The sequence below is a fragment of the Hordeum vulgare genome, chromosome 3H, assembly GCF_904849725.1.
Source record: "Hordeum vulgare subsp. vulgare chromosome 3H, MorexV3_pseudomolecules_assembly, whole genome shotgun sequence".
NCBI classification, from domain to species: Eukaryota; Viridiplantae; Streptophyta; class Magnoliopsida; order Poales; family Poaceae; genus Hordeum; species Hordeum vulgare.
Genome location: NC_058520.1, coordinates 251,319,433 through 251,344,117, shown reverse-complemented (window position 1 = coordinate 251,344,117; position 24,685 = coordinate 251,319,433). Strand labels below are relative to the sequence as shown.

General features: G+C 45.0%; 1 protein-coding gene across 2 annotated transcripts; it reads left to right on the top strand.

The window, feature by feature from the left end:
* Positions 1 to 1,534: 1,534 nt before the first annotated feature.
* On the top strand, positions 1,535 to 24,674 carry LOC123443619. Of its 2 annotated transcripts, none has more exons than XM_045120092.1 (7): positions 1,535 to 1,775; positions 20,143 to 20,191; positions 20,274 to 20,582; positions 23,581 to 23,629; positions 23,713 to 23,807; positions 23,894 to 24,018; positions 24,244 to 24,674. In XM_045120092.1, coding segments are annotated over exons 1-7 (783 nt in total). In that variant the 5' UTR covers positions 1,535 to 1,620; the 3' UTR covers positions 24,245 to 24,674. The 2 variants fall into 2 exon arrangements, with proteins under 2 accessions (XP_044976027.1, XP_044976025.1); XM_045120090.1 differs by having other exon boundaries at positions 1,539 to 1,775; positions 24,437 to 24,674.
* The last annotated feature ends 11 nt before the right edge of the window (positions 24,675 to 24,685 follow it).

Here is a 24,685-nt window from a genome sequence, read left to right as displayed (position 1 = left end):
TTTGACATGGGTAGAAGAGATTGATTGTGTGGAAAGAAACTTGGGGAGGCTAGAGATCAAGTTCCAAATGTATGGATTGGAAATATCTTGATCCCAACACAGGAATAGGTGGCTCTCTCTCAGAAAAATGGATATGACAAGTGTATGTGTGTTCTAAGTGCTTCCTCTCCGAATGAGAGGTGGTGGATGGGCATATATAGGCATCTCCCAAAATACAACCGTTACAATATTGTTGCCCAACTCAATGAAACCGAAGTGAATCTCGGTGGCATCAATTTGCACAAAATGTGGCAACTTTCGATTTCTGAGTGAGACCTATATAGGAATCTCAATGGTACCGATATGGTGACCTAGGGCAGATTTTTAATCTCGATGAGACCAATTCTAAGACTCGGAATTTACGATTCTTGAAAATGACATACCAAAAACTTATTCACTGATTTCGGTGACACCAAATGGAACGTCGGTGGTACCGAGATTCTAGGGTTTGGCAAAGATTCTGTGTGGTGGAAAATCGGTATGGTCGAATGGAAAATCTTATGACACCGATTTGGCTGCATAGGCTTTTGAGAGAGAAATTTTGTGAAAGAATGGATGAGTATTTTTGGTGGCTATCTCTAAGTATATAAAATACGGAGTCTTGTAGACTGAAGTTTGGCCCATTCTATTTCTTTCCTTGCTGACTTAAGGGGTTCTCCTTACAAAATAAATCTAAGAATAAATGCGAGCACTAGTATTTGAATCCTAGTGAATTGAAGATACCACAACCACTCTAACCATCCAATGAAAGAGGTTGGTTCACTCATATCTTGTCTTTGAGATAAGCAAATATCCTTGGGTAAACGCTTCCACTAGGCGCCGCGGCCGCGCGCCTCGCTGGCACGTGGATGCAACATTTTTTCGTCAAATTTGCTACAACCATGCGTTATTTTGATACAAACGTTTTCTATGCAGCTTTTTTTCTTGTTTAAATTTGTTGCAACCAACGTTCATATTTGCTACAAGCGTTTTTTATTTACTACATTTGTCCAGTAAAAAAACTGCATATACATTTGGTTGCAACTTGAGTTTGTTGGATTTTTGATACAACCGGCGTTTTGACTTTTGCTACAATCGTGTTGTTTTTTGCTACATCCGACATCATTTTTTGCTGCAACCGTTCACTAAAAAAGTTACATACACGTCACGTAGATATTTGCCAGAACCGGCATTTGACTTTTGCTACCACGCATCATTTTTTCCATTTGTTTTGCTACGATCACGTGGATATTTTTTTGTTACAATTTTTTTGTTGTTGTAACCGTTGACGAAAATTGCTGCATAGCGTCGAAATTTGTTGCATCGAGGAAAAAATGTTACACGGTGATCTAACAACGTGACCCGCGGGCCGCTCGAATCTTTGGGCCGGCGCAGAGCATCGTCCATACTCTTGGCCCTTTCTTTTTCAATACCTTTGTCCTTGATTTTTCCTTTTTAGAAAAACCTTTGTCCTTGATTGGCCTACATAGACCGAAACCCTGTGCTTAACCCGAACCCCCGGTCCATTTTCCTGAACACCCCCACCCCCGTTTTTAGGTAAACTCACTCAATCTGCGGACACAAGCGGCCACCTAGGGCAGGATGGAGCCGACGAGTTCTTCAGGAGCCGACGAGAGGCAGGGGTCAGGATCGGTGGGGGTGCAAGTGGCTGCGGCGGCGCTTCAGCGGTCGGAGGTGTTCCACGTCGTGAAGGAACTGCTTGGCTTCGTTCTCTACATGCACCACCAGATCCCCTCGTACCGTCCCCCCCCCCCACCCCCCCCCCCCCCCCCCCCCCACACACACACACACACTCTCTCTCTCTCTCTCTCGAGTTTTGCTGTTAGCAATCAGCTTTAATAGTACCTTCGAGCAATTGCTCGGGTTTGAAATCTCATTCTCTACTGCATTTTAGATGATACATGCCCTTCGAATTTAGTCTGGTTTGGTCCAATTCTTAGTAATAGATGGGTTTGAGCAACTTCGTGCTTGTGGACCTTGTTTGGGTACGATTTGAGTGGATATGGTAAATCTTTCAAATCCGTCAATTTGAACTCCCCGTTTGTGGTGTGTGAGAAGTCAAGGATTTGGATCCAATGGTTGTACTGGATTCGACCATTACATGGATTTGAACAATCTCTTGAATTATACAGGGTGATGATATAACTGAGGCTTAGGTAGGAGATTACTTGATTCCTTTTGAGTCAATTCGTTTTGTTTTGATATGTGCTCTAAGCTGTTAGCCTAATGCTGCTTGTCATTCTTTTTCTTTTTGTGGGGTCATTCTCTTGTGCTAACGTCTGATATGTGGATGGTGTTAAATTGATACGGTTGTTGTACCTACCATGTATAGGATATACTAGCAAAAAGGCCTGTGCGTTGGGCCGGGAGAAAAAAAACCATCATCTTCAATGGCAATGACCATATTATGTTCATATCTCATCGCATGATTTCGAAAACTTGTTCATAAATGCAAGAAAATATTTCTTTTTATTTTATTTTATTCACAATTCACAAGTTGAAACAATGTTCATATTTTTTTAAAAATATCATGGTTATCAAAAAACTTGGTAACTCAAAGAATTTTTCTGAATTTCAAGAAACATTTTTAAAAATATAGTATAATATTCCGATCCACCATCACAATTAATTCTTCAAAATTCACTCAAGTATATAATCTGAAAGACTCAGAAGCATTACTATTGAACTCCATACATTCGATCATTCGTGAACAATTTTACAAATTTGGGAACATTTTTAAAATCAAGAACATTTTTTACTATTTATAAACATTTTTTAAAATTCCAAATAATATTTTATATTATAAACTGTTTTCAAGTATTTTCTTGGGAATTGGCGAATAATTCATTTTTTGAATTATCCAACATTTTTTAATTGCATTAAAGAAATTGCTAAAAATGATGGACTTTTTTTGTTCACGAATGTTTTCTCCAAAATTATGAATTTTTTAATATGCAAACATTTTTACAAAAATCCTGAACAATTTTTGAATTCGCAAACATTATATATTTTATCAAACATTTATGTAAATATATATTTTTTAATTTCGAAAGTTTTTTTTGATTTATTTGAAATAGAAAAAATAAAAAGTAACAGATAAATATTAATTAAAAAACTAAAAAAACAGGCACCTGCCCATGGGCTGGCCCAAATGGGCGTGCTGCTTATTTTCCAACGAGCAGAGCGTAGTATAGCTGGTCCCTATGCTTGGGCCGGCCCATGCGAGAATTACCTGCAAAACATTTTTTATAACTTATAGGTGGCATTGGTGGGTAATATTAGAGAATTTTAGAGGTAATTTTAATGACGTACCACAGAAGCAATAGGTGCTTTATTAGTAGGGATAGATATTTTCCTTCCTAATCTATCACACCCACATCCCCTGATGCGGTGGACAGTGACGTGTGGGTAGGTTGTGGCCCCACGGGCAGGAATGGGTATAAGTAGGTGTGTGTTGGACAGAAGAGAGGCATGTGATGTATGAGACTCTCATTTCTCCCCTACAACCTCTTCCCTCACCTAACTTCTTTGTATCCTCATCTACCTCTGCAATAAAGCAAATCTCAACTCATCCCCAATTCCCCTTGTACCGATCCTAGATCTCTGGGTTCGTTACAAACTGGTATTCAGAGCCAGATCTGATCCCACTGCCACAATCCGCCCCGGCTCGTTGCTCTCACATCCTCTCGATCAGATCGTAACATCCACCGCTGCGGGTGCGGACTCACCTTGGTGGCCGGCGCGAAATCCCCAGCGGGGTTGATCTGGTTTGGAGCGAGGCGACGGCGCCCCCGACCAAACCTTCCGCCCAGATCCGCCAGATCCTGAACACCATGGCCGAAACCACCGGGGACATCAAGTCCCTGCTCGTGTCGCTGATCCAGCAGGTGGACACGGGTCAACGCACCGCCGACAAGCACGCCGAGGCTCAAATTGCCTTCAACGAGCAGGTCTCCAGCGACCTCGCCCATTTGCGCAAGCAGGTGGATCTCACCCAGACCGATGTCGATGAGGTGCGTCACCACCGCGACCAGCCGAAATCGACCTCGCAGCCGTCCCCGCGCCACCAGCCACCCGTATCCGCCGTCGTTCCCCCTCCGGAGCAGCCGTTTGCGCGCCTGGCCAACGTCGGGCCACCGCTCATCGGGACGCGCCCGGCCGCGTCGCTCTTCGGGGCGGCGCAACTGCGCGCCCAGCAAGACGCCTACCAGGAGGAGACGCGGGACACCTACACGGTCAAGCCGCCCAAGCACGATTTTCCCAGGTTCGACGGCTCGACGCCCTACTTGTGGATTGATCGGTGCGAGTCCTACTTTGAGCTTTATCGCGTGCCGCCGCACAGTTGGGTAACCACGATGTCGCTCTACATCGAAGGGCACGTGGCGCACTGGCTGCAGGCATTTTGTCTTTTGTCAAGCACATCGCGCGCTCGGCTGGCAGTAGTTCTGCACCGCAGTCAAAGAGGAATTCGGCCCCGACGAGTTCGAGATGGAGATGCACAAGCTGCTGCAGCTGCGCCAGACCGGCACCGTGGCTGCATATCGCGAGGAATTTGTGGGCCACATGTACCACCTGCTGGCATTGGACGCGTCGCTCAGCCCCAAATTTTTTGTCTCAGTTCTTGCTCAGACTTCGGGATGATCTTCGTGCCGCGGTGCGTTTGCAAGCACCGTCTAGCATCACGCGTGCCTCCGTGCTCGCTCGGATCCAAGTGGAGGAGATGGACATGCCCAGACTGCGCCCTTGACCACGCCCTATGAGCCGGCCACCACCACTGCCAGCGCCAGCTCCAGCACGCCTGTTGGGTGCTCAACGACCGTCCGCGACGAACGACGAGTTCGTGCGGGAGCGCCAGCTGCGTGATCACCGGCGCGCCCATGGCCTCTCCTTCAAGTGCGGTGACTGCTACTCTCGGGAGCACCGATACAAGCAACCTACGCAGCTACTGACCATCCAATTGGGAGACCATGGTGAGGTCCTCACCGACGATGCGATTCATGCCATGGAACTGTTGGAGGAACCTCCTCCCCCAGCGCCACCAGACCAAGAATGTTGCATGCTCTCGGCGCACACAGTTTTTGGAGGCGAGGCGCCACACACAATTCGTCTTCGCGCACTGGTGGGCAACCAAGTCATGCTGCTGCTAGTGGATTCCGGCAGCAGACACAACTTCATCTCGGCGTCGTTCGCCCAACGGATAGCAGCAAAATCAGCTGACCACATTGTCTGCGACAAGATTATTTCGGGCGTCCAATGGTGGTTACAAGGACACACATTCACCACCGACATGCGCCTCCTCGAGCTCGGCGCATACGATGGAGTGTTGGGTATGGACCGACTCGAACAATTCAGCCCCATGACCTGCCACTGGCTCAACAAGACACTCACGTTCGAACACCTGGGCGAAACCGTGACGCTGCAAGGGGTGCAGAAACAGGTTGTGCATGCGTCTGAACCGCTGGAGCCTGATTAGTTCAACAAATGGCAGGCGGGAAATGAAATCTGGTACATGGCGTTGATTGACAGACAACAATGCCAAACCGAGCCACCAGACAAGCTGCCGGCGACCATCAAGCGAGTCCTTGCTAAGTACAACGATGTGTTCAAGGATCCCAAGGTTCTGCCCCCACACCGACAGTATGATCACGCGATCACTTTGGTTGAGGGTGCCCAGCCAGCCAACACGCGGCCGTATCAATATTCTCCATTGCAGAAGGATGAGATCGAGCGCCAAGTTCAGGAAATGCTCGAATCCGACGTGATCGAGCACAACATGACTCCTTTCGCGGCTCCCGTGCTCTTGGTCAAGAAGAAGGATGGTTCCTGGCGATTCTGCGTTGACTATCGCCGTCTCAATGACCTCACTATCAAGAACCACTTTCCATTGCCCATTGTCGACGAACTACTCGATGAACTGGCCGGCGCAAAGTACTTCTCCAAGCTCGACTTACGTGCCAGCTACCACCAGACTCGCATGCGCTTGAGCGACGAAGAGAAGACGACCTTCAAGACGCACCATGGACACTTCCAGTTTCATGTCATGCCCTTCGGTCTCACAAATGCACCAACAACATTCCAGTGCTTGATGAACCGGATCTTCTACAAACATGTCCGTTGCTTCGTCATCATCTTCCTCGACGACATCTTGGTCTTCAGTGAGACTTTGGAAGACCACGAAGAGCACCTACGAGCAGTTTTCGAGCTACTCCGTCAACACCAGCTCTATGCTAAGCTCTCCAAGTGCTCCTTCGTAACCGAGAGCATTGACTACCTGGGGCATGTCATTTCCAGCGCGGGAGTGGCAACTGATGCAGAGAAGACTCAAGCAATGCTGGGCTGTCCGACACCATCAACCGCAACAGAGCTCCGCGGCTTCCTTGGTCTCACCGACTACTATCGCAAGTTTGTGGCACGCTACGACATCATCGCCAAGCCTTTAAGAGCACTTTTGACAAAGAAAGGCTTTGAATGGAATGATAAGGCCCAAGCTGCATTCGAACTCCTCAAGAGGGCCATGGCCAGCGCACCGGTCCTCGCCTTGCCAAACTTTGACAAGCCTTTCAGCATCGAGACCGACGCTTGCGACACGGGCATTGGAGCCGTGCTCGTGCAGGAGGGCCATCCAGTGGCAATACTTCAGCAAGGCCATGGGCATTCACAACCAGAAGTTATCTGCTTATGAGAAGGAATTCCTTGCAGTCATGATGGCTGTCGACAAATGGCGCGCTTACCTGCAGCGGGGGCAATTCACCATTGTCATAGATCACAAAAGCTTGTGCAACCTAGGCGACCAACAGCTGGAGACGGATCTGCAGCGCAAGGCCATGTCCAAGCTCGTGGGACATCAGTTCAAGTTCCAGTATCGCCGCGGCGTTGACAACGGGGCAGCTGACGCTCTATCGCGCGTGGGCGTGTCTCTGGACTTGAGCGCCCTCTCCCTGTGCCAGCCTGCCTAGGTGCAGGAGGTGGCCAATTCCTACGCCACCGACGCGGACGCGCAGGAGATGCTATCTCGCCTGGCCATCGAGAGCCCAAACGACGCAGGATTCGAGTTGCACCAGGGCCTCATCCGCAAGCAAAACAGGCCGTGGATAGGCAACAACATATCCCTGCACACCAAGCTCATCAGCGCCCTTCATGACAGTGCCGTGGGAGGCCATCGGTACCACAACAACTTATCAACGCCTCAAAAAGCTGTTTCTATGGACAAGAATGAACCGGGATGTCGACGACCCGCGGGCTTGCTCGCACCACTGCCGGTGCCAACAGCGTGTTGGCAGGACCTGACGATGGACTTCGTGGAGGGTTTGCCCAAGTCATAAGGGTACGACTCCATCATGGTTGTCGTCGACCGCCTCACCAAGTTCGCGCACTTTATCCCCCTGCGACACCCATTCAACGCAGTGCAGGTGGCGCGCGCGTTTTGGGACAACATTGTCAAGCTCCACGGCATCCCCAAATCCATCGTCTCCGACCACGATCGCGTCTTCACCAGCGCGGTCTGGCGCGAGTTATTCACCAAGGCCGACACAAAGCTCCTCTACTCGACAGCCTACCATCCGCAGACGGACGGCCAGAGTGAGCGTGTTAATCAGTGCTTGGAGATGTATCTCCGCTGCTCCATCCACGACACACCTCAGCGCTGGCTTCGATGGCTTCCGTCGGCAGAATTCTGGTACAACTCGTCCTTTCACTCAGCCATCAACTCAACTCCCTTCAAGGCCCTCTAGGGCGTCGAGCCCAACATCGGCAGCATGGCTCTCTGGGATGACACATCGGCGCCCACCCTCGACACCGAGCACTGAGTAACATGGCCCCACAGTGGCACCGTTAGATTGGTAGGTTCAGCAGGAGGAGCCATTGGTGGATCGCTAGAAGGGATGTCTAGGGGGGGGGGTGAATAGACTACTTGATCAAATTAAATCCTAGCCGTTTCCCAATTTTAATGGTTGGCAGATTTTAACAATTCTAACAGGTCTAGTGCACCCTACACATGCTAGTCAACATATATGCCAGTGAAAAGTAAAGACATTGCACATGTAAGAAAGGAGTAGAGTTTAGGAAGATCAAACGCAATGATGGACATGACGATTTTTGGCATGGTTCCGATAGGTGGTGTTACTGTACGTCCACGTTAGTGGAGACTTCAACCCACAGAGGGTAACGACAGTGAGAGTCTATGGAGGGCTCCACCCACAAGGGGTCCACGAAGAAGCGGCCTTGTCTATTTCACCATTGCTTACGTCCATGAAGGACTAGCCTCACTCGGGGTAGATCTTCACGAAGTAGGCAATTTCCTTACCTGTACAAACTTCTTGGTTCAACTCCACAACACGAAGTAGGAGGCTCCCAAGCGACACCTGACCAATCTAGTAGGCACTACCTTCCAAAAGGTAATAGATGCGGTAGAACGATGAACTCCTTGTTCCTGTGCTTCAAAAGCTAGTCTCCTCAACACTCAATCATTCTTTCATAGATTTGGCATGGGTAGAAGAGACTGATTGGGTGGGAAGCAACTTAGGGAGGCTAGAAATCAAGTTCTAAATGGATGGATTGGAATATCTTGATCTCAACACATAAGTCTCTCAGAAAAATGGATATGGCAAGTGTGTGTGTTCTGAGTGCTTCCTCTGCGAATGAGAGGTGGTGGAGGGGTATATATATGACATCGACATGAATCTCGGTGGTACCGAGTTGCAGTAAATGTGGCAACTTCTGAATTCTAGATTAGACCGATATAAGAATCTCGACGGTATCGATATGGTGACCTAGTGCAGTTTCCAAATGTCGGTGAGACAGATTTCAGAACTCGGAAATTCCGATCTTGAAATGGATATACCAGAAAGTTGGTCACTGAGTTTCGGTGGCACCGAAGTGAAACTTGGTGGTACCGAGATTGGGGTTTGGTAAATGTTCTGTCTCTGCAAAATCAGTAGGGACCAAAATGGGATTCTTGGTGGCACCGATTTTTTGATGTATAGGCTTTGGACAGAGATTTTGTGAGAGAATTGTAGTGTATTTTTGATGGCTATCTCTAAGCAACCAATTCATCATAGATATCTCACTCCCTTTTAACAGTATTGGCTTCCCTATGGACTCAAAAGTGATTTCTGACAAATATAAAATGTCGAGTCCTCCCGCTTGAAGCTTGGCCACTCCTATTCCTTTCCTTCCTTGAGGCTTCTCCACAAAATCCTTTAACCAATGCATATCTGTGGACTATGCCTGAACCAAGAGACAGTGTATGTTGTCATGAATTATCAAAACCACTAAGGGAGCATATGTGTTTTCAATCTCCCCCTTTTTGGTAATTGATGATAACACACACTCAAAGCTTTAAATAAAAGTAAGCAGTAGAATATGACAGCTTTGAAAGATACATGACTAATACAAGCTCCTCCTAAGCGTTTGCAATCTCCTCTTTAAGAGATGTTTGCTTTGAACCGCAAGAGCACACACATAGTAGACGGGACAGGTCAAGTCATGTAAATCCTGGCTATATGCATCAAACATATGTGAATGAAGGGTTTTCATGTTCAAGACTCACTCTTGCAAACAATATGTGCAAGTGACAGTAGAACATCTTGAACAAAGATATGATGTATATACTTACCTTGAGGTTCTTGAGCATCTTAGCAGTAGGAGTACACTTGGGAAAACAAATGTTAGATAACACAAGAGTATTCTATTGTAAAGATGCAAAGAGTTTCAAAAGTACCAAGACATGGAAGACATATGAGAAATATGATTTGATGATAGATATGTCTCCAAGAGTATTTAGAACTTTTTCCCTTAAGTATGAATATGTAGAATTTCCTCTCCCCCTGAATCATAGCATGTAGATATTGGGAGTAGGTAGGGTGAGACAAGTTCAATCCAAAGTTGGCAATTAAAGCGCAAATAAAACTTTTTTCCTTTTACATCTCTCCCCCTTAGTGGTATCTCTCCCTTTATCTGTGTAAGCTTAGATATATCCCCCAAAGGCAGAGTGTCTCCCCCTTTCGGTATAAATATGTAGAAGCTTTGATATATTTCCCCCTTTGGCATTAATTTCCAAAAAGGTCATAGGGTAAGGGTTCATTGAGAGTAAGGGATCCTGAATTCTTCTCTCTCTGACAAGGGTTCCTTGAAATATCTTCCCCTTGAGTATAGATAAGAGTTCCTTGAAATATCTCCCCCTTTTGGTTAGGGATCCTAGATGTTTCTCCCTCTTATATTGTGGGATCACTTGAAGTATCTCCCCCTTGACAATTTAGGGATAACAGGATTATGCCCCCCTTTGGCATAAATGGTAATGATCAATAAGAACTCAGGTAGTACTAAAATTCGGAGTCTCCGAGGCAATGTAGTTCGGTAGTACTGAGTTTGAAGTTTTAGCCTCTGGGAAAAATCGGTAGGACCGATTTTACCGTATCGGAGAGACTGAGTTGCTGTTAAAAATTCAACTTCTCAACTCAAATAGATCAAAAATATCCAAAAGTTTTGAAAAGAAAAGAGAAAACATTTTTTTTTGAAATACATACATACATATAGATGATAATTGAATGGTTCCTTGGAAGCATGCAACAAAAATATGAACCATACACGAATCTTCACCTAGATGTTGGGCGGTGACTAGGTCACCTATATTAGAGTCTATTGACTTGAGGAATCAAGCAATAATGCTTGATCATAAGTCATACTCATCGTTGAGCGCAAAATGGGGTTATCATTTTTCGATTAAACATTTTAATGTCTTCATATCACTTGCGTTGCTTTACCTCATGACTTGGTGTAAAGCTTTATCAAGAATATGAGTACATACCTTCGAATAATGTTGATGACGTGGCATGTAGGTGAACTTGTTGTGGATGCTCAACGTTGATGAAGATCATCTTGAGTTGGGAGCTATCCTTGTCGTTTTGGTTCACTTTTCACCTGCATTAGTTAGTCATGCAAGGAAGAACATAATATATCCGAATGACAAGAGTGAATTTATTCATCAAATAGTTGTCAAGGATATGATTTTGTTGTCTTCTTCCTTCATCTTCGAAGGGGTTGTTGATACTTGGCCATGACAAGATTGCTTTTGATGTGAGTTGATGGCAATCTTGTGTAGTGTAGTTCTTTCAAGTACTTACAAAAGATTAGATGCAATACAAGGGAGCATAGTTTTCCAAGATATAAGATAGTGTCATATCAATAGCATCATGGAATAATTATGTAAGCTCATGCCCTTGGATGCATCCAAGTGAGTCTAGCTCAAGTTTGAAGCATCAATGATGTTCAACTCACTCCTCAAATGACAAAACACTTTCTTATCAAGTGGGTTGGTAAAGATATCATCCAGTTGTTTGTCGGTATGAACATGCTTGAGATTAATATCTTCTTTACCAACATGGTCACGAATGAAATGATGTCGCACTTGAATATGTTTAGTTCGGGAATGTTGCACGTGATTATAGGCAATTTTAATAGTACTTTCATTGTCACACAACAATGAAACATGTTTCACATGAATACCATAATCCTTAAGAGTTTGCGTCATCCATAGTAATTGTGCACAACATGATCCGACGACAATGTATTCCGCTTCGGCAGTAGATAAAGATACCGAGTTCTGTTTCTTGGATGACCAAGACATAAGAGATCTCCCAAGAAATTGACATGTACCCGAGGTGGATTTTCTATCAACCTTGTCTCCGACATAGTCCGAGTCGGAATAGCCAACAAGATTAAAAGTGGATCCCTTGGGATACCATATGCCAAAGTTTGGTGTATGTATCAAGTATCTCACAATTCTTTTCACAACCTTTAGATGGCAATCCTTAGGTGCCGCTTGATATCGGACACACATGCAAACACTCAACATGATATTGGGACGGAGGCGCATAGATATAGCAATGAACCGATCATTGATCGATAAACCTTTTGATCAACCGGTTTGTCCTCCTTAGTGAGATCAACATGTCCACTAGTAGGCATGGGAGTTTTCATACCTTTGCACTCTTGCATGTTGAACTTCTTGATCAAGTCCTTGGTGTACTTGGTTTGAGAGATAAACGCACCTTCTCTCGTTTGTTTGATTTGCAAACCAAGGAAGAATTTCAGCTCACACAGCATAGACATCTCATACTTCTCTGACATCAACCTTCCGAACTTCTCACTAAAATGTGGGTTAGTAGATCCAAAGATAATATCATCCACATATATTTGGCACACGAATAGTTCGTCATTAACTCTTTTAGTAAATAAGGTTGCATCAATTTTGCCAATCTCAAAACCCTTTTTTAATGAGAAACTTCATTAGGCATTTGTATCAAGCTCGAGGGGCTTGTTTAAGACCATATAGAGCTTTATGAAGTTTATAAACATGATTAGGTTTCTTAGGATTCACAAAGCCGGGTTGTTTGACATAAACTTCCTCCTCAATTTCACCGTTTAGAAAAGCACTTTTGATATCCATTTGGTAAAGAGTAATATCATGGTGATTGGCGTAAGCGAGAAGAATTCAAATGGCTTCAAGTCTAGCAATGGGAGCATAAGTCTCACCGTAGTCCATACCTTCGACTTGCGTGTATCCTTGGGCTACGAGACGGGCCTTGTTGCGTGTAATTTGACCATCTTCATCTTGATTGTTCCGAAACACCCATTTTGTACCAGTGATGTTTTGCTCGTCCTTGGGTTTTTCCACGAGTGTCCAAACTTCATTCCTCTCGAAGTTGTGTAGCTCTTCGTGCATGGCATTCACCCAATCCGGGTCTTGAAGTGCTTCTTCTACCTTCATAGTCTCAATGCTAGAGATAAATGAGTAATGCTCACAGAAGTTAGCTAAACGAGTTTTAGAGCGAGTGATTCTCCCGATTTGTATGTCACCGAAGACTTGATTCAACGGATGATCCTTGTCCACTCCTGCTCGAAGTCGTGTCAGCTTTTTCTTGTTTGATGGTGGAGCTTCCTCATCATCTTCTTCGTTGTCGTTGGAGGTGTCTTCTCCTTGAGGTGGGTGGTGAAAAAGGTTGAGGTGGATCTTCACGATGTACTTCTTTCTCCTCTTCATCATGTCGTGTTCCACTTGTGGAAGCATCCATGTCGTTTTGTGGTTCGCCTTGACGCGAAGTAGGGGCTTTCACTTGAGTTGATGAAGTACTTTCCTTCACCTTCAGGGGACGAATCTTGCCTATAGGTAGATCTTGGATGGCTTTCGAAGGTTCCTTATCTCCTACATCATTTGGCAATTGTTCGACTTGTGAACCGTTAGATTCATCAAACTTCACATCTATTGTCTCTTCAACTTTTCGAGTGAAGTTGTTGTAGACACGCGGTAAGCGTGAGAGTTTGATCCGTAACAAAGTAGGAAACCTTCATGAGATTTAGGAGCAAATTTAGAATGACGATGCTTATCAAGAATGTAGCACTTAGAGCCGAATACTCGAAAGTGTCCAACTTGGGGTTTGTTACCGGTGAGTAACTCGTATGCTGTTTTACTGAGAAGCTTGTGTAAGTAGAGTTGGTTTGTGACATGACAAGTTGTTTCTACCGCTTCAGCCCAAAAGTGTCTTGGCGTCTTGTACTCGTCAAGCGTCGTTCTAGCCATCTCTATGGGAGTTCGGTTCTTTCTCTCAACAACTCCATTTTGTTGAGGTGTGTACGTTGCCGAGAACTCATGTGAGATACCCTCTTCGTCAAGAAAAGTATCCACATTTGTGTTCTTGAACTCCGATCCGTTGTTGCTCCGAACTTTCTTGATCTTTACTTCAAACTGATTTTGGGCTTTCCGAGCGAAGTTCTTGAAGATCTTTTGTACCTACGACTTGCCATCAAGAAAGAATACCCAAGTAAATATGGACAAATCATCAACTATAATTAAACCATAAGAATTTCCACCGAGGCTCTTGTAAGCGTTGGGACCAAAGAGATCCATGTGAAGCAGCTCGAGTGGTCTTCTTGTAGTCATGATGTTTTTCACGGGATGACTTCCGCTAACTTGTTTTCCTGCCTGACAAGCACTACAAAGTCTATCTTTGTCAAAGATAACATCTTTAACACCAAGAATATGATCACCTTTGATAAGCCTGTCAAGATTAAGCATACCAACATGTCCTAGCCTTTATGCCATAACCAACCTTTAGAAGATTTTGCAATAAGACATGTACGGGGTTTGGATTTTTTAGTGAAATCGACAATGTATAGATCACCTCTACGAAAACTAGTAAAGACCATGTTATGATTGTCGTTACGGAACACTTGGCAGTCAACTTTCGTAAATAGCATATTGAAACCAAAATCCGCTAATCTAGATACAGAAAGAAGATTGTAGCCAAGGGATAAACTATCATGAGATATGGCCACCTTATCGAGACCAAGTACCTTACCCTTGGAGTTGGTGTGATCTCGTGAAACATGTCTCTATCTCTGGTCATGTGATCTGTGCATCTACTGTCAAGTATCTACTCCTTTCCTCCGGCCATGTAGTCTCTAAGGTTAGCCATAAGACTGAGGCTCCTCATGGTGTTCTCATACTCAATGTCAAGCTCTTTGTCTTCATCTTAGTAGCCATGCTCCACATTGTCATTGTCAGAGGGAATATCCTCATCATAAGAATCAAGAATTTCATTAGAATTTCGATTATGACAATGTTCATGTTTATGCATGTGAATGGCTTCAACAATGATGTTGTTAATGGTAATGACATCTTCTTTAGCATGCATGAGGTCACGAAGCTCAAATAGGCATTTATCAAAGTTATGATCATTAGGCTTCATCTTGTGAAAGACAATGGGTTTTTGGAAAATGATATCTTTCAATGAGTAGTCGGGATATCTTTTCTCTAAATCTTTGGAAAATGATATCTTTCAATGAGTAGTCGGGATATCTTTGGAAAATGATATCTTTCAATGGATTTTTGGAAAATGATATCTTTCAATGAGTAGTCGGGATATCAAAGTTAGGATCATTAGGCTTTATCTTGTGAAAGGCATACATGAGGTCACGAAGCTCAAATAGGCATTTATCAAGATTTTTCAATGAGTAGTCTGGATATCTTTTCTCTAAATCTTTCCACAAAGTATAAGCACACTAAAAGTTCTTCATATGATTAAGTACATTTCTTGGCAGTCCTCTAATGATAAGATTAACAGTTTTAACATTGCCAATCATATTAACTTCATCATCATGTGAAGGATGTAGGGGATCAATGGGAGGCACATAGGGATAACGAACATACTTGCGTAAATGGAATTCATTGAATATATCAAGCATTTCACCTTTCCATTGTCTATAATACTCCCAATTGAGAACAAACACTCTACAACTAAGATTCCCCAAACCAGACACACCCATCTTCCTCCAATGGTGATTAAACCAAGGCTATGGAGACCAAAGCTCTGATACCAATTGTTGGATCGCTAGAAAGGATGTCTAGTGGAGGGGTGAATAGACTACTTGACCAAATTAAATCCTAGCCTTTTCCCAATTTTAATGGTTGGCAGATTTTAGCAATTCTAACAAGTTTAGTGCACCCTACACATGCTAGTCAATATATATGGCAGCGGAAAGTAAAGACATTGCACATGTAAGAAAGAATTAGAGTTTAGGAAGATCAAACACAAAGATGGACACAGTGATTTTTGGCGTGGTTCTGATAGATGGTGCTATTGTACGTCCACATTAGTGGAGACTTCAACCCACAGAGGATAACGACCGCGAGAGTCCGCGGAGGACTCCACCCACAAGGGGTCCATGAAGAAGTGGCCTTTGTTTATTCCACCATGGCTTACGTCCACGAAGGACTAGCCTCACTCAGGGTAGATCTTCACGAAGCAGGCGATCTCCTTGCCTGTACAAACTTCTTCGTTCAGCTCCACAACACGAAGTAGGAGGCTCCCAAGTGACACCTAACCAATCTAGAAGGCACCACACTCCAAAAGGCAATAGATGTGGTAGAACGATGAACTCCTTGCTCTTGTGCTTCAAAAGATAGTCTCCTCAACACTCAATCACTCTCTCACAGATTTGGCATGGGTAGAAGAGATTAATTGGGTGGAAAGCAACTTGGGGTGGCTAGAAATCAAGTTTCAAATGGATGGGTTGGAATATCTTGATCTTAACACATGAGTAGGTGGCTCTCTCTTAGAAAAATGGATATGGCAAGTGTGTGTTCTGAGTGCTTCCTCTGCGAATGAGAGTTGGTGGTGGTGGTGGTGGGGGGGTATATATAGGCATCTCCTAAAATCCAATCGTTACAACATTGTTGCCCAACTCGATGACACTGACATGAATCTCGATGGTACCGAGTTGCACTAAATGTGGCAATTTTTGAATTCTTGGTGAGACCGATATATGAATCTTGATGGTACCGATATGGTGACTTAGGGCACTTTCCAAACCTCGGTGCGACCGATTTCAAAACTCGGAAATTTTGATTCTTGAAATCGACAGACCATAAAGTTGGAAACAATCCTCTGGCGACCAATCTGGCCTTATACCGTTCCACCTTCCCCTCATGATTTTGCTTCAAGGTATATATCCACATAGAACTGACCACTTTCTTTTCTTCCGGCAATGTGGTTAGCACCCATGTCTTATTTTTCTTTAGTGCTTCCAACTTCTCTATCATCGCTTCACGCCACTTCGGATCTTGCTTTACAGCCTTCCAATCCTTTAGGATTGACACTCTTTGTTGGAAGGAGACAAAGCCTCATAAGACACAAAGTTGCCAATGTCACTGTCACCACAAACATCATCCCGTCATCGAGCCTTCCTTGCCACTTTACCCTTCCTTGTCGCTTCAAGTGTCGCCTTTCGCAACGCAATAGACAGTTCCATTATGTCAGAGGAGCTTGCATCATAGCTTTCCTGCCCCCCCCCCCCCCCCCCCCCCGCGCGCACTCTTGCATCACTGCGTTTCTGCTCCTCGTCTGGTTGTGGCTGGCGTCGTGAGTATACCAGCCCACTCAGACTCCAATACCGGTTAGAACACAACCCTCAGCTCTCAAATCCCTGTCGCCATCACCATCGGGGCCTCCGGTGGCCTGAGGCCCGGCCGGAGGAGCCCTGATCAGTTCGGCCTTGGTGAGCGCGATGGAGATGGGGAACGTGAGCGGCCTGATGGTAGGCGCCTACGAGGGCACACGTGAGGGCAGCTGCTCAACGATTTCCAGGATTGCGGCGCGTCGGATATTGGAGGGGTCATGCGCACGGCCGGACAGACGGAAGGCAGCCAAGTCGTCGCGGGAGCGCGTGCGGGGATGCAACCTTTCGATCCAGCAGCTCTCACCCAGCACGTGTTCGGCGGTGGAGAGGTGCCAGGCATGGGCGGGGATGCCGCGGAGCTCCAACTCCACGTGGTACTCGAACCCACCGGCGCCGGCATGGGCCAGCTTGCACTAGGGGCGCAGCGGGAGCGCGAAGCGCGGCGAGCTGATGAAATGTTCACCATTGAGCCGTTTCATGGTTTCCTGGGAGGAGAAGAGGATGAGGAAGTCCTCGGGGTGGTGCTCATGGACGGTGAGGTCGCCCTCGGAGACCTCAAGGGAGCTGAAGAGCAGCTCAGCCACTTCATCTGTGGACACCTGCGGTCGGTTGCCCGTGATGGAGGCCACCATCGCCCGGGAAAGAACCAGCTCGGCCTCATCCATCTCCACCGTCTGCGCCATGATTACGCGCGCTGGGCCTTCAGCGGGCGAGCGGGAGCCAGCGTGGGAACATGGGCGAGGGTCGGAGGGAGCGGCGGAGAAGCCACCCGACGGCGCACGGCGGGGGGGGGGGGGGGTAGGCTCTGGCAGGGGCGCCGCGAGGGGACTGCGGCTGCACGTCGGCAGGGCGCCGGGCGTCGCAGTCATGGGACGCGTGGCCGGAGGTGAGGCAGCGCCGGCACCTTATATCGTTGGTGCAGTCCCGCACCGGTGCCGGTGATCGAGGCAGCGAAAGCAAAGCCCAGCGATCTTCTCCAGGGACGGACTGCGGCGTGGGGGCTGGGGGGGTCCTCTTGACGCGGGCGGCGGCGACGGTGCCTGCGACGGGGCTGCTGATAGCCGTCGGCGTCGAGCACAGGTCCGCCGAGACGCGGTGCACCTCCGAGCGGGGACCGAGGCGGTTCTTGACGGGCTGGCGAGCGGGTGGCGCGGCTCGCCTCGGAGCGGCGGCGGCCGACGACGCGGAGGGGTGCGTGCGACGTCTCTGTACGAGCGCGCCGAAGACTCGCTCTCCGAGTTGGTCCAGCGTTCCCCGGAGGAAACGCGCTCGCCAGAGAGGGTTGTTCGGCGGTCGACAGGGTCAGCAGCGACGGAGCCCATGGCGCAAAGGCCGGTGGAAGGAGGGGGCGCGGGGTCGTATGTTGGAACTTACATGCGTGAAAACTCACACGGGCTCACATGGACTGTATGGTTAACATTCGTATGGTTATTATCCCTTGTAATCTTGTACTCCAAATCATGTAGCAACCTTTCTTAAACCCTAGTTGGTTGATGGCTCTATATTAATACGTAAGGCGCGCGAGAGGTTTCAACGCTTCCCATTTGCTCGATCATTTATAGATAAATAATGGGCATATGAGCTCAAGCTAGTAGTATAACAGTATGTATTATGTCTATGACAAGTTCAGTGAGGAAGTTTTGTGTAGATGTCGGATCGAGCAGCGGAGCAGGGCCATCCATGTTTTGCCATTGATATCGATCGGGAGGCACAAGGTATGCCCTGTGCATGGCTGAACACAGTCGATATCCGACAATGATATTTCCATTACCTCCATATCTTCAGTCAGGCCCCGTTTGGGAGCTCTGGAAAATATACCCTTGTAAATATTTTACAGAGGTATTTTACTAGCCACCGATGAAATACTCCTCTAAAAGATACACTCGTTTCTGGTTGTAAACTTTTGTTTGGGTGAATCAAATGAGGCGTAGATCTGGAGGCTGCACCATTGCCCCTTCCCCCGTCGGCCATGGCAAACTCACTCCGGCCCTGAGTCACTCAATCTGGTGCTATTGGGCGGGCTCTTGCCTCTTCCTTAGAGCACGCTTCACAGTCGGCGCCGCCACTGCAGCATAGCGCACCTGCTCCCAGTGGCAGCCGCCGGCTCGCCTCTCTTCCGTGCTGGTTGAGCTGGTGGCATGCTTGGGCTCGCGGCGATGGAGATGGCCGACGCCTTGCCTCCCTTGCAGTCCTTGGTGCCTCACCCTGTCCCCCGTGCCTTCGGCGGCACGTGCGTATTGCTTGTCTACATTGATTGAGAGGGTGGGAGGTATACCGGGGAAAAATGATCGGTCGAGGAGTGTTTTCAATAAGGGCTGAATAACAGTATACTGTGAAGAACAGGTGTAAATTTTACCGAGACAATCATGCGTTCGGAACCCACATTTTTTATGGTCACCACAAACCCTCATAAGACACAAAGTTGCCAATGTCACGGTCACCACAAACATCATCCCGTCATAGAGCCTTCCTCCCCCGCACTCTTGCATCACTGCCTTTCTGCTCCCCGTCTGCTTGTGGCTGGCGTCGTGAGTATACCAGCCCACTCAGACTCCAATACCGGTTAGAACACAACCCTCAGCTCTCAAATCCGTTTACCCTCCCAGTTGGCCTAAAGGTATTTGACTGGATTGACCGGGCCGCAGTACGACAATGTCGGCACCGACTGTTTGGTCAAATTTTGACCAAAAATTCAAAGTGTCCAGAAAAAATTGGCCACTTAGCCAGACGAGTTAATCGATGTAGCAGCAGCTGAGCAGCCTAACTGTTATGGTCACCGGCCTGGTTTAAAAAAATATGATACCGGTACATCAGTCACTAAGGGTTGTTGTTTCAAGGGTGAATTGGATACCAGCATTTTGACAAGTAGCCAATATATTACTAAATTGTGCACCCAGAGTCCTATTTTGCTGGGACAACTATGTCTGCAGCGAAGGTCATAATGTTATGCACCTCGAGAATGCACTCATAAATGGTGACCAAACCTTTTAAATTTTGTGTTGGAATAATGAATAAACTAGAAGGCAACATGTAGTCTGGCTTACATAGTATATCCATTTAGCAGAGCACACTATGCAGCACAGTTATTTACATCATTTCTATATAATTGTCAGATTTTCTGAAGTTTATTTTGATTTTTCGTATTTTCAGGGTGTTGCAGAGTCTTGAAACTGAATTTGCAGGTTTAAAGGAGGAAATGGTATGTTCAGTATGCAGTAAGCATGTTTATGTTGTCATCTATTTTCTCAATGTCCCTTTTATTAATTTATGGGTATCTCTAGTCGGAAATGACAGCACCATCAGCAGAAATGAAACCTTCTGATCAGAGAAAGTACAACACACGAAAAAGGGAGGTTAGATGCAGAATCAAGAAGCAGGAAAAGTTAATGAAAGGCATCTCTACCGTACTTTCTGCTTTTCAGCAAGCACTTGATAAAGTTTCTACCATTGAAGGAGTTGCCCTGATCCTGGGAGGGAGTCTTGTACGACCTTTGTTTGTCTATGACATTACAGTTACTCATGGTAGGTTTGGTTCTGGAAGTGCCAAAGGGCATGGTACAACAAAGTTAGCTCAGTCTGTTTCCCGAAAGGTGAGCTTCTCTTTCTTATAATACTACATGAAGTATCATTTGCGTAGAGGCTAGACAATTACTAATATATGCATTAGCTTTTGAAAGCAGCATTTAATTAAGATAAAGAAATGACGTTTCTTTGTTTGTAACTCATACGATCAAAATGAATAATTGCTATGCCAGAACGTTGGATTATTGCTTTGCTGTTTTTCATACTTGATGCTACCCCACACATTGCGCTGTGAATTGGTTGCAACATTTTTTTTATGATATTTGTGTTATGAAGTATTAGTATTGGTCTAGGAGTCCTTATTAGTCTATGTTTACTTTCCTTGTACCTTAAGTCTTGTGTAATATGTATATATATATATATATATATATATATATATATATATATATATATATATATACACATATGCCCTTTGGGCCTTCAATAAAGATAGGTTGCATTATAATATAGCATGCTATTGGAGCTAAGGTCTTGAGTTGAAGTTTTGGCTTTTGCAATTTATCTAAAAAATTGCTGCCGCCCCCTTTGTCCACGTACATGCCTCTTGAGCCATACCTCCGAGGCTATTCATGTGTTGACTTCCTGCGTCACACGTGAGAGGGAGTGTTGAAGTGTATATGTGGATTGCCTAGCCCTTTTTATCATTTTGGACTTTTGGTTGTGTTGGCTAGTGCATGAAGCTTAACATGGTATCGGAGCCCGTTCTTTTGCTGCCGAGCTTCTTTAGCCGTCGGTTTTCATGAGCCATGATTCTTTAAGCAATGCTGCATTCTCTTGATGTGTCATCTTCTTTCCACAACCAATCTTCTCTTGATACTTCTCTTGTATCTTTTATTGATGCGGTGTCTTCCTCTGATGTGCCATCTCTTCGTTATACCCTTTGGTGACTCTGTCATGTTTTGAAGACTTCATGCTATGATGACACTCCCAAGATTAGTGGCGGAGCCAGCGTTCGACGAACCTGGGCACTTGCCCGGGCTTGCTAGCCACACGCCAACTACGATATCATCGTTACATCAGGAAAAAATGTGAACGCGTCGTGCTTTACCCGGGCAGCTGGGCTAGTGTTGGTCGGCTAATTGCTAATGGGCTTCTTTTTTCCCATTAGTAATTGTTTAGGCGAGACAGCCTCATTCCCTGACATGTGAACAAGGCCTGCTGGCCTACCGGCCTATGAGAAGGAACACGGCGTTTTCTTCAGAAAAAAAGAACATTGCTATTCATACGTTAATAGGTTATTACTACAAAAAATCTACGCACTAGTCCAATTTTTGTTTTTGACGGGACTTCTTATGCACTAGTTCAATTTGCTGTCGGTTATTCCCACTTTTTTTCCTGAACGGTTATTATTTTATCTCGCTGTATGTACCTTTTTTTTGTAGAAGTTGTGCTTAGGAAGCAATTTTGAAAAAATAGGACCATGATCAATCGACTCGCCCCTGCCTGTTTGTCTGTTCAACAGACCTTACCGTGGTTTAAATTTTGAGGTTAGAGTGTGGGGTCTTGGTCATTGAGGTTATGTATTACTCCACTTCTAAATTAAATATATATGACTACAATGTTCATAATTTCACTTCAATGTAGATTTATGGTTCAGGATTTTGGCGCTATTTTATATGTTATGTATTTGAACCAAGGTGATTTCACCGGTCAATTTTTTTGAAAACCTACCTGTCACCGGATATTTTGTTGGACCCCGATTTTTTTGATTTTTTTGTTTGCTATACGCTCATGTAGTGTCGAATAGAACCCAGGTGCATATTTTAAGACAACATAGCCCCTAATCTAATGGAAGTTCTTCCGAGGTCACGGCATCGACGACCAGTCTTGCCAACATGATTTTTTGTGTTCTTATTATGGCCATGATGAGTTAGGGAGGACTCAAATCCGTGCATTATTAAGGATGTGTTGACCACTAGAATTCAAAGATTTGTGTATACAAAGGGTTAGATACTGTATATTCTGTTTGAAGTCAAAATTAATTTAAATACTTTAAGCAAAAAAACTGAAATTTGCGAGATTTTCCCAAAACCGGTTCTTCTGGCTTCTATCGAGAAAACAATTGGTATTAAGAAAAAAACTTGCTCTGGTCATCCGATTTGAATTAGACACTTACGCTTAAACTTGCCCAGGCTTTACAAAATTCCTGGCTCCGCCCCTGCTCAAGATGCGGATTTGGATTATCATTTTTTTCTTCTAGAATTACACTTCTTCAAATGCAATGCTATTGTATACACTTTGAATTTGAGGGGACTGTTAGGAAGTCTTAGTATTAGTCTAGGAGTCCTTATTAGTCTATGTTTACTTTCCTTGCACCTCAAGTCTTGTGTAATATATATATATATATGCCCCTTGGGTCTTCAGTAGAGATAAGTTGCATTATAATAACAATTTGATTATTTGAAACACAAATATTTGGATGAATAATGTGAGAATGAAAACTAAAAGTTCATTAATTTATTTTGTACTCCCTCCATTCCTTTATATAAGGTGTATTTGATTTTTCATGAAATTCCCATAATTCCCTTGTTAGCCCTCCTAAAAAAAGAAAGTATCGCTTTTCTGATTGTCTGTATCTCTCCTTATAGCAATAGAAGTAAACTATCTCTTTACCGATTGCATATATCACATACGTTTCTAGACTAATTGATTCACTTTCCACTAACCAACAAATTTGCTAAGGTTAATTTAGTCTTAACATGTCTATAATTATGTGCCTTGGTCACCGTGCCGAAAATAATACACCTTACATAAAGGAACGGAGGGAGTATGTAATTATTGAGGTGGGCATTTCCCATGCATGTCTGCATGTTGAGGTGGCATGTGTGCATGCTGAGAGAAATAAGTTAGTGCGGAGCTACCTATTTAGATATTGAAGATGACTGAGTAGTGTATGCTGGAATATTGTTTTATTCTCTTCTTTTATCTCAAGTTATTGCCTTATATCCTCATATGGTGGAAACATTGTTGCTCTTGGAATACTGACTTGTACATATATTTTTCTAGGCCGTCCGAGCTCTTATATCATGTGGTGCAGGGAGTTTATCTTACACAGGTATTAGTTATTCTGTTTTACTAGACTTGGCTGACAATGCATCAACTTTTAGCTTACTGCTTCTTCACCCATTGTTTTGGAAGGCCCCACCAAGCTGTTTCTACTGATCAGATGTCCCTGCACGATGAACTTACCCCTGGATTTCTCTCCAAAACGGGATTTCCGTTACAGTAAGAAGGTGTTGTACTTTTATGATGGCTAACTTACTCTGTTTTTTTCCAATTTTTTGAAGATAAAGCACATGAACTAAAAATTTACCAGCAGGTTGTACCGCAGCAAATGTCTATAAAATGCAATACAGCAGACTACCGAAAGAATAATAAGCATGTTGCATCAATCGTGGATGCGTCATGTTGTACTTCAGAATCTTCTCCGTCAGATGTTATCTGGTATTATTTCTGACCATCTGCTGCCATCGACCAGTGTCATTAGCTTCTGCTGTTATCTTGCGCCTTGTATATTTGGGATTAATAGTTCTGTGAGAGTTAGTATGGTGAACCTCACAGTGATTTATCTATCTATTTATTGCATTTTTTACTGCATAATAGTGTGCTACTCACAACTCAGGCTGTGTTATTAAACTGCATGCACTCTTGGTGATTGCACTTGTGCAGAGGTAGATCCTTTGAAGTTGAAACACTACGGACACCTGGGCAATGAACCTTGAAGTATATATTGATTTGTTACGCTGTTAAATTGTTATCAAAGTGCTGAAACCTGTATTGGTGCTTGAGCTGCAAGCTACAGAACCTATTCTTTCTAACTGCAGTCAAGCCTATTGAGTAAATCCGTATCATCTTGTTATAGGTTCCAGTGCAAGCACATGATAAGAGGCTTACCATGCAAGGCGTCATTAGAAGGATGATGATCCGCTCATTTTCATTGTCCGACATCATGTATGTTACAATTGGAAAATGCTGTAGCGAGGTGAACACCGATCCTGACCTGTAAATGCTCACTGAGGATCAGCATTCTTCAATCTTAAATTGGCCCTCCCCCCTTCTCTGTAAATTTTCACTAAGGATATGCATTCTTCAATCTTAAATCCCCTCCCGG

Excerpts from the sequence above, each read along its gene's own strand:
- LOC123443619 (XM_045120090.1), top strand. The coding sequence starts at position 1,621 with ATGGAGCCGACGAGTTCTTCAGGAGCCGACGAGAGGCAGGGGTCAGGA. Across the intron at positions 20,583-23,580 it reads CTCAGTCTGTTTCCCGAAAG|GCCGTCCGAGCTCTTATATC; the intron begins GTGAGCTTCTCT and ends ATATTTTTCTAG. Across the intron at positions 23,630-23,712 it reads AGGGAGTTTATCTTACACAG|GCCCCACCAAGCTGTTTCTA; the intron begins GTATTAGTTATT and ends TTGTTTTGGAAG.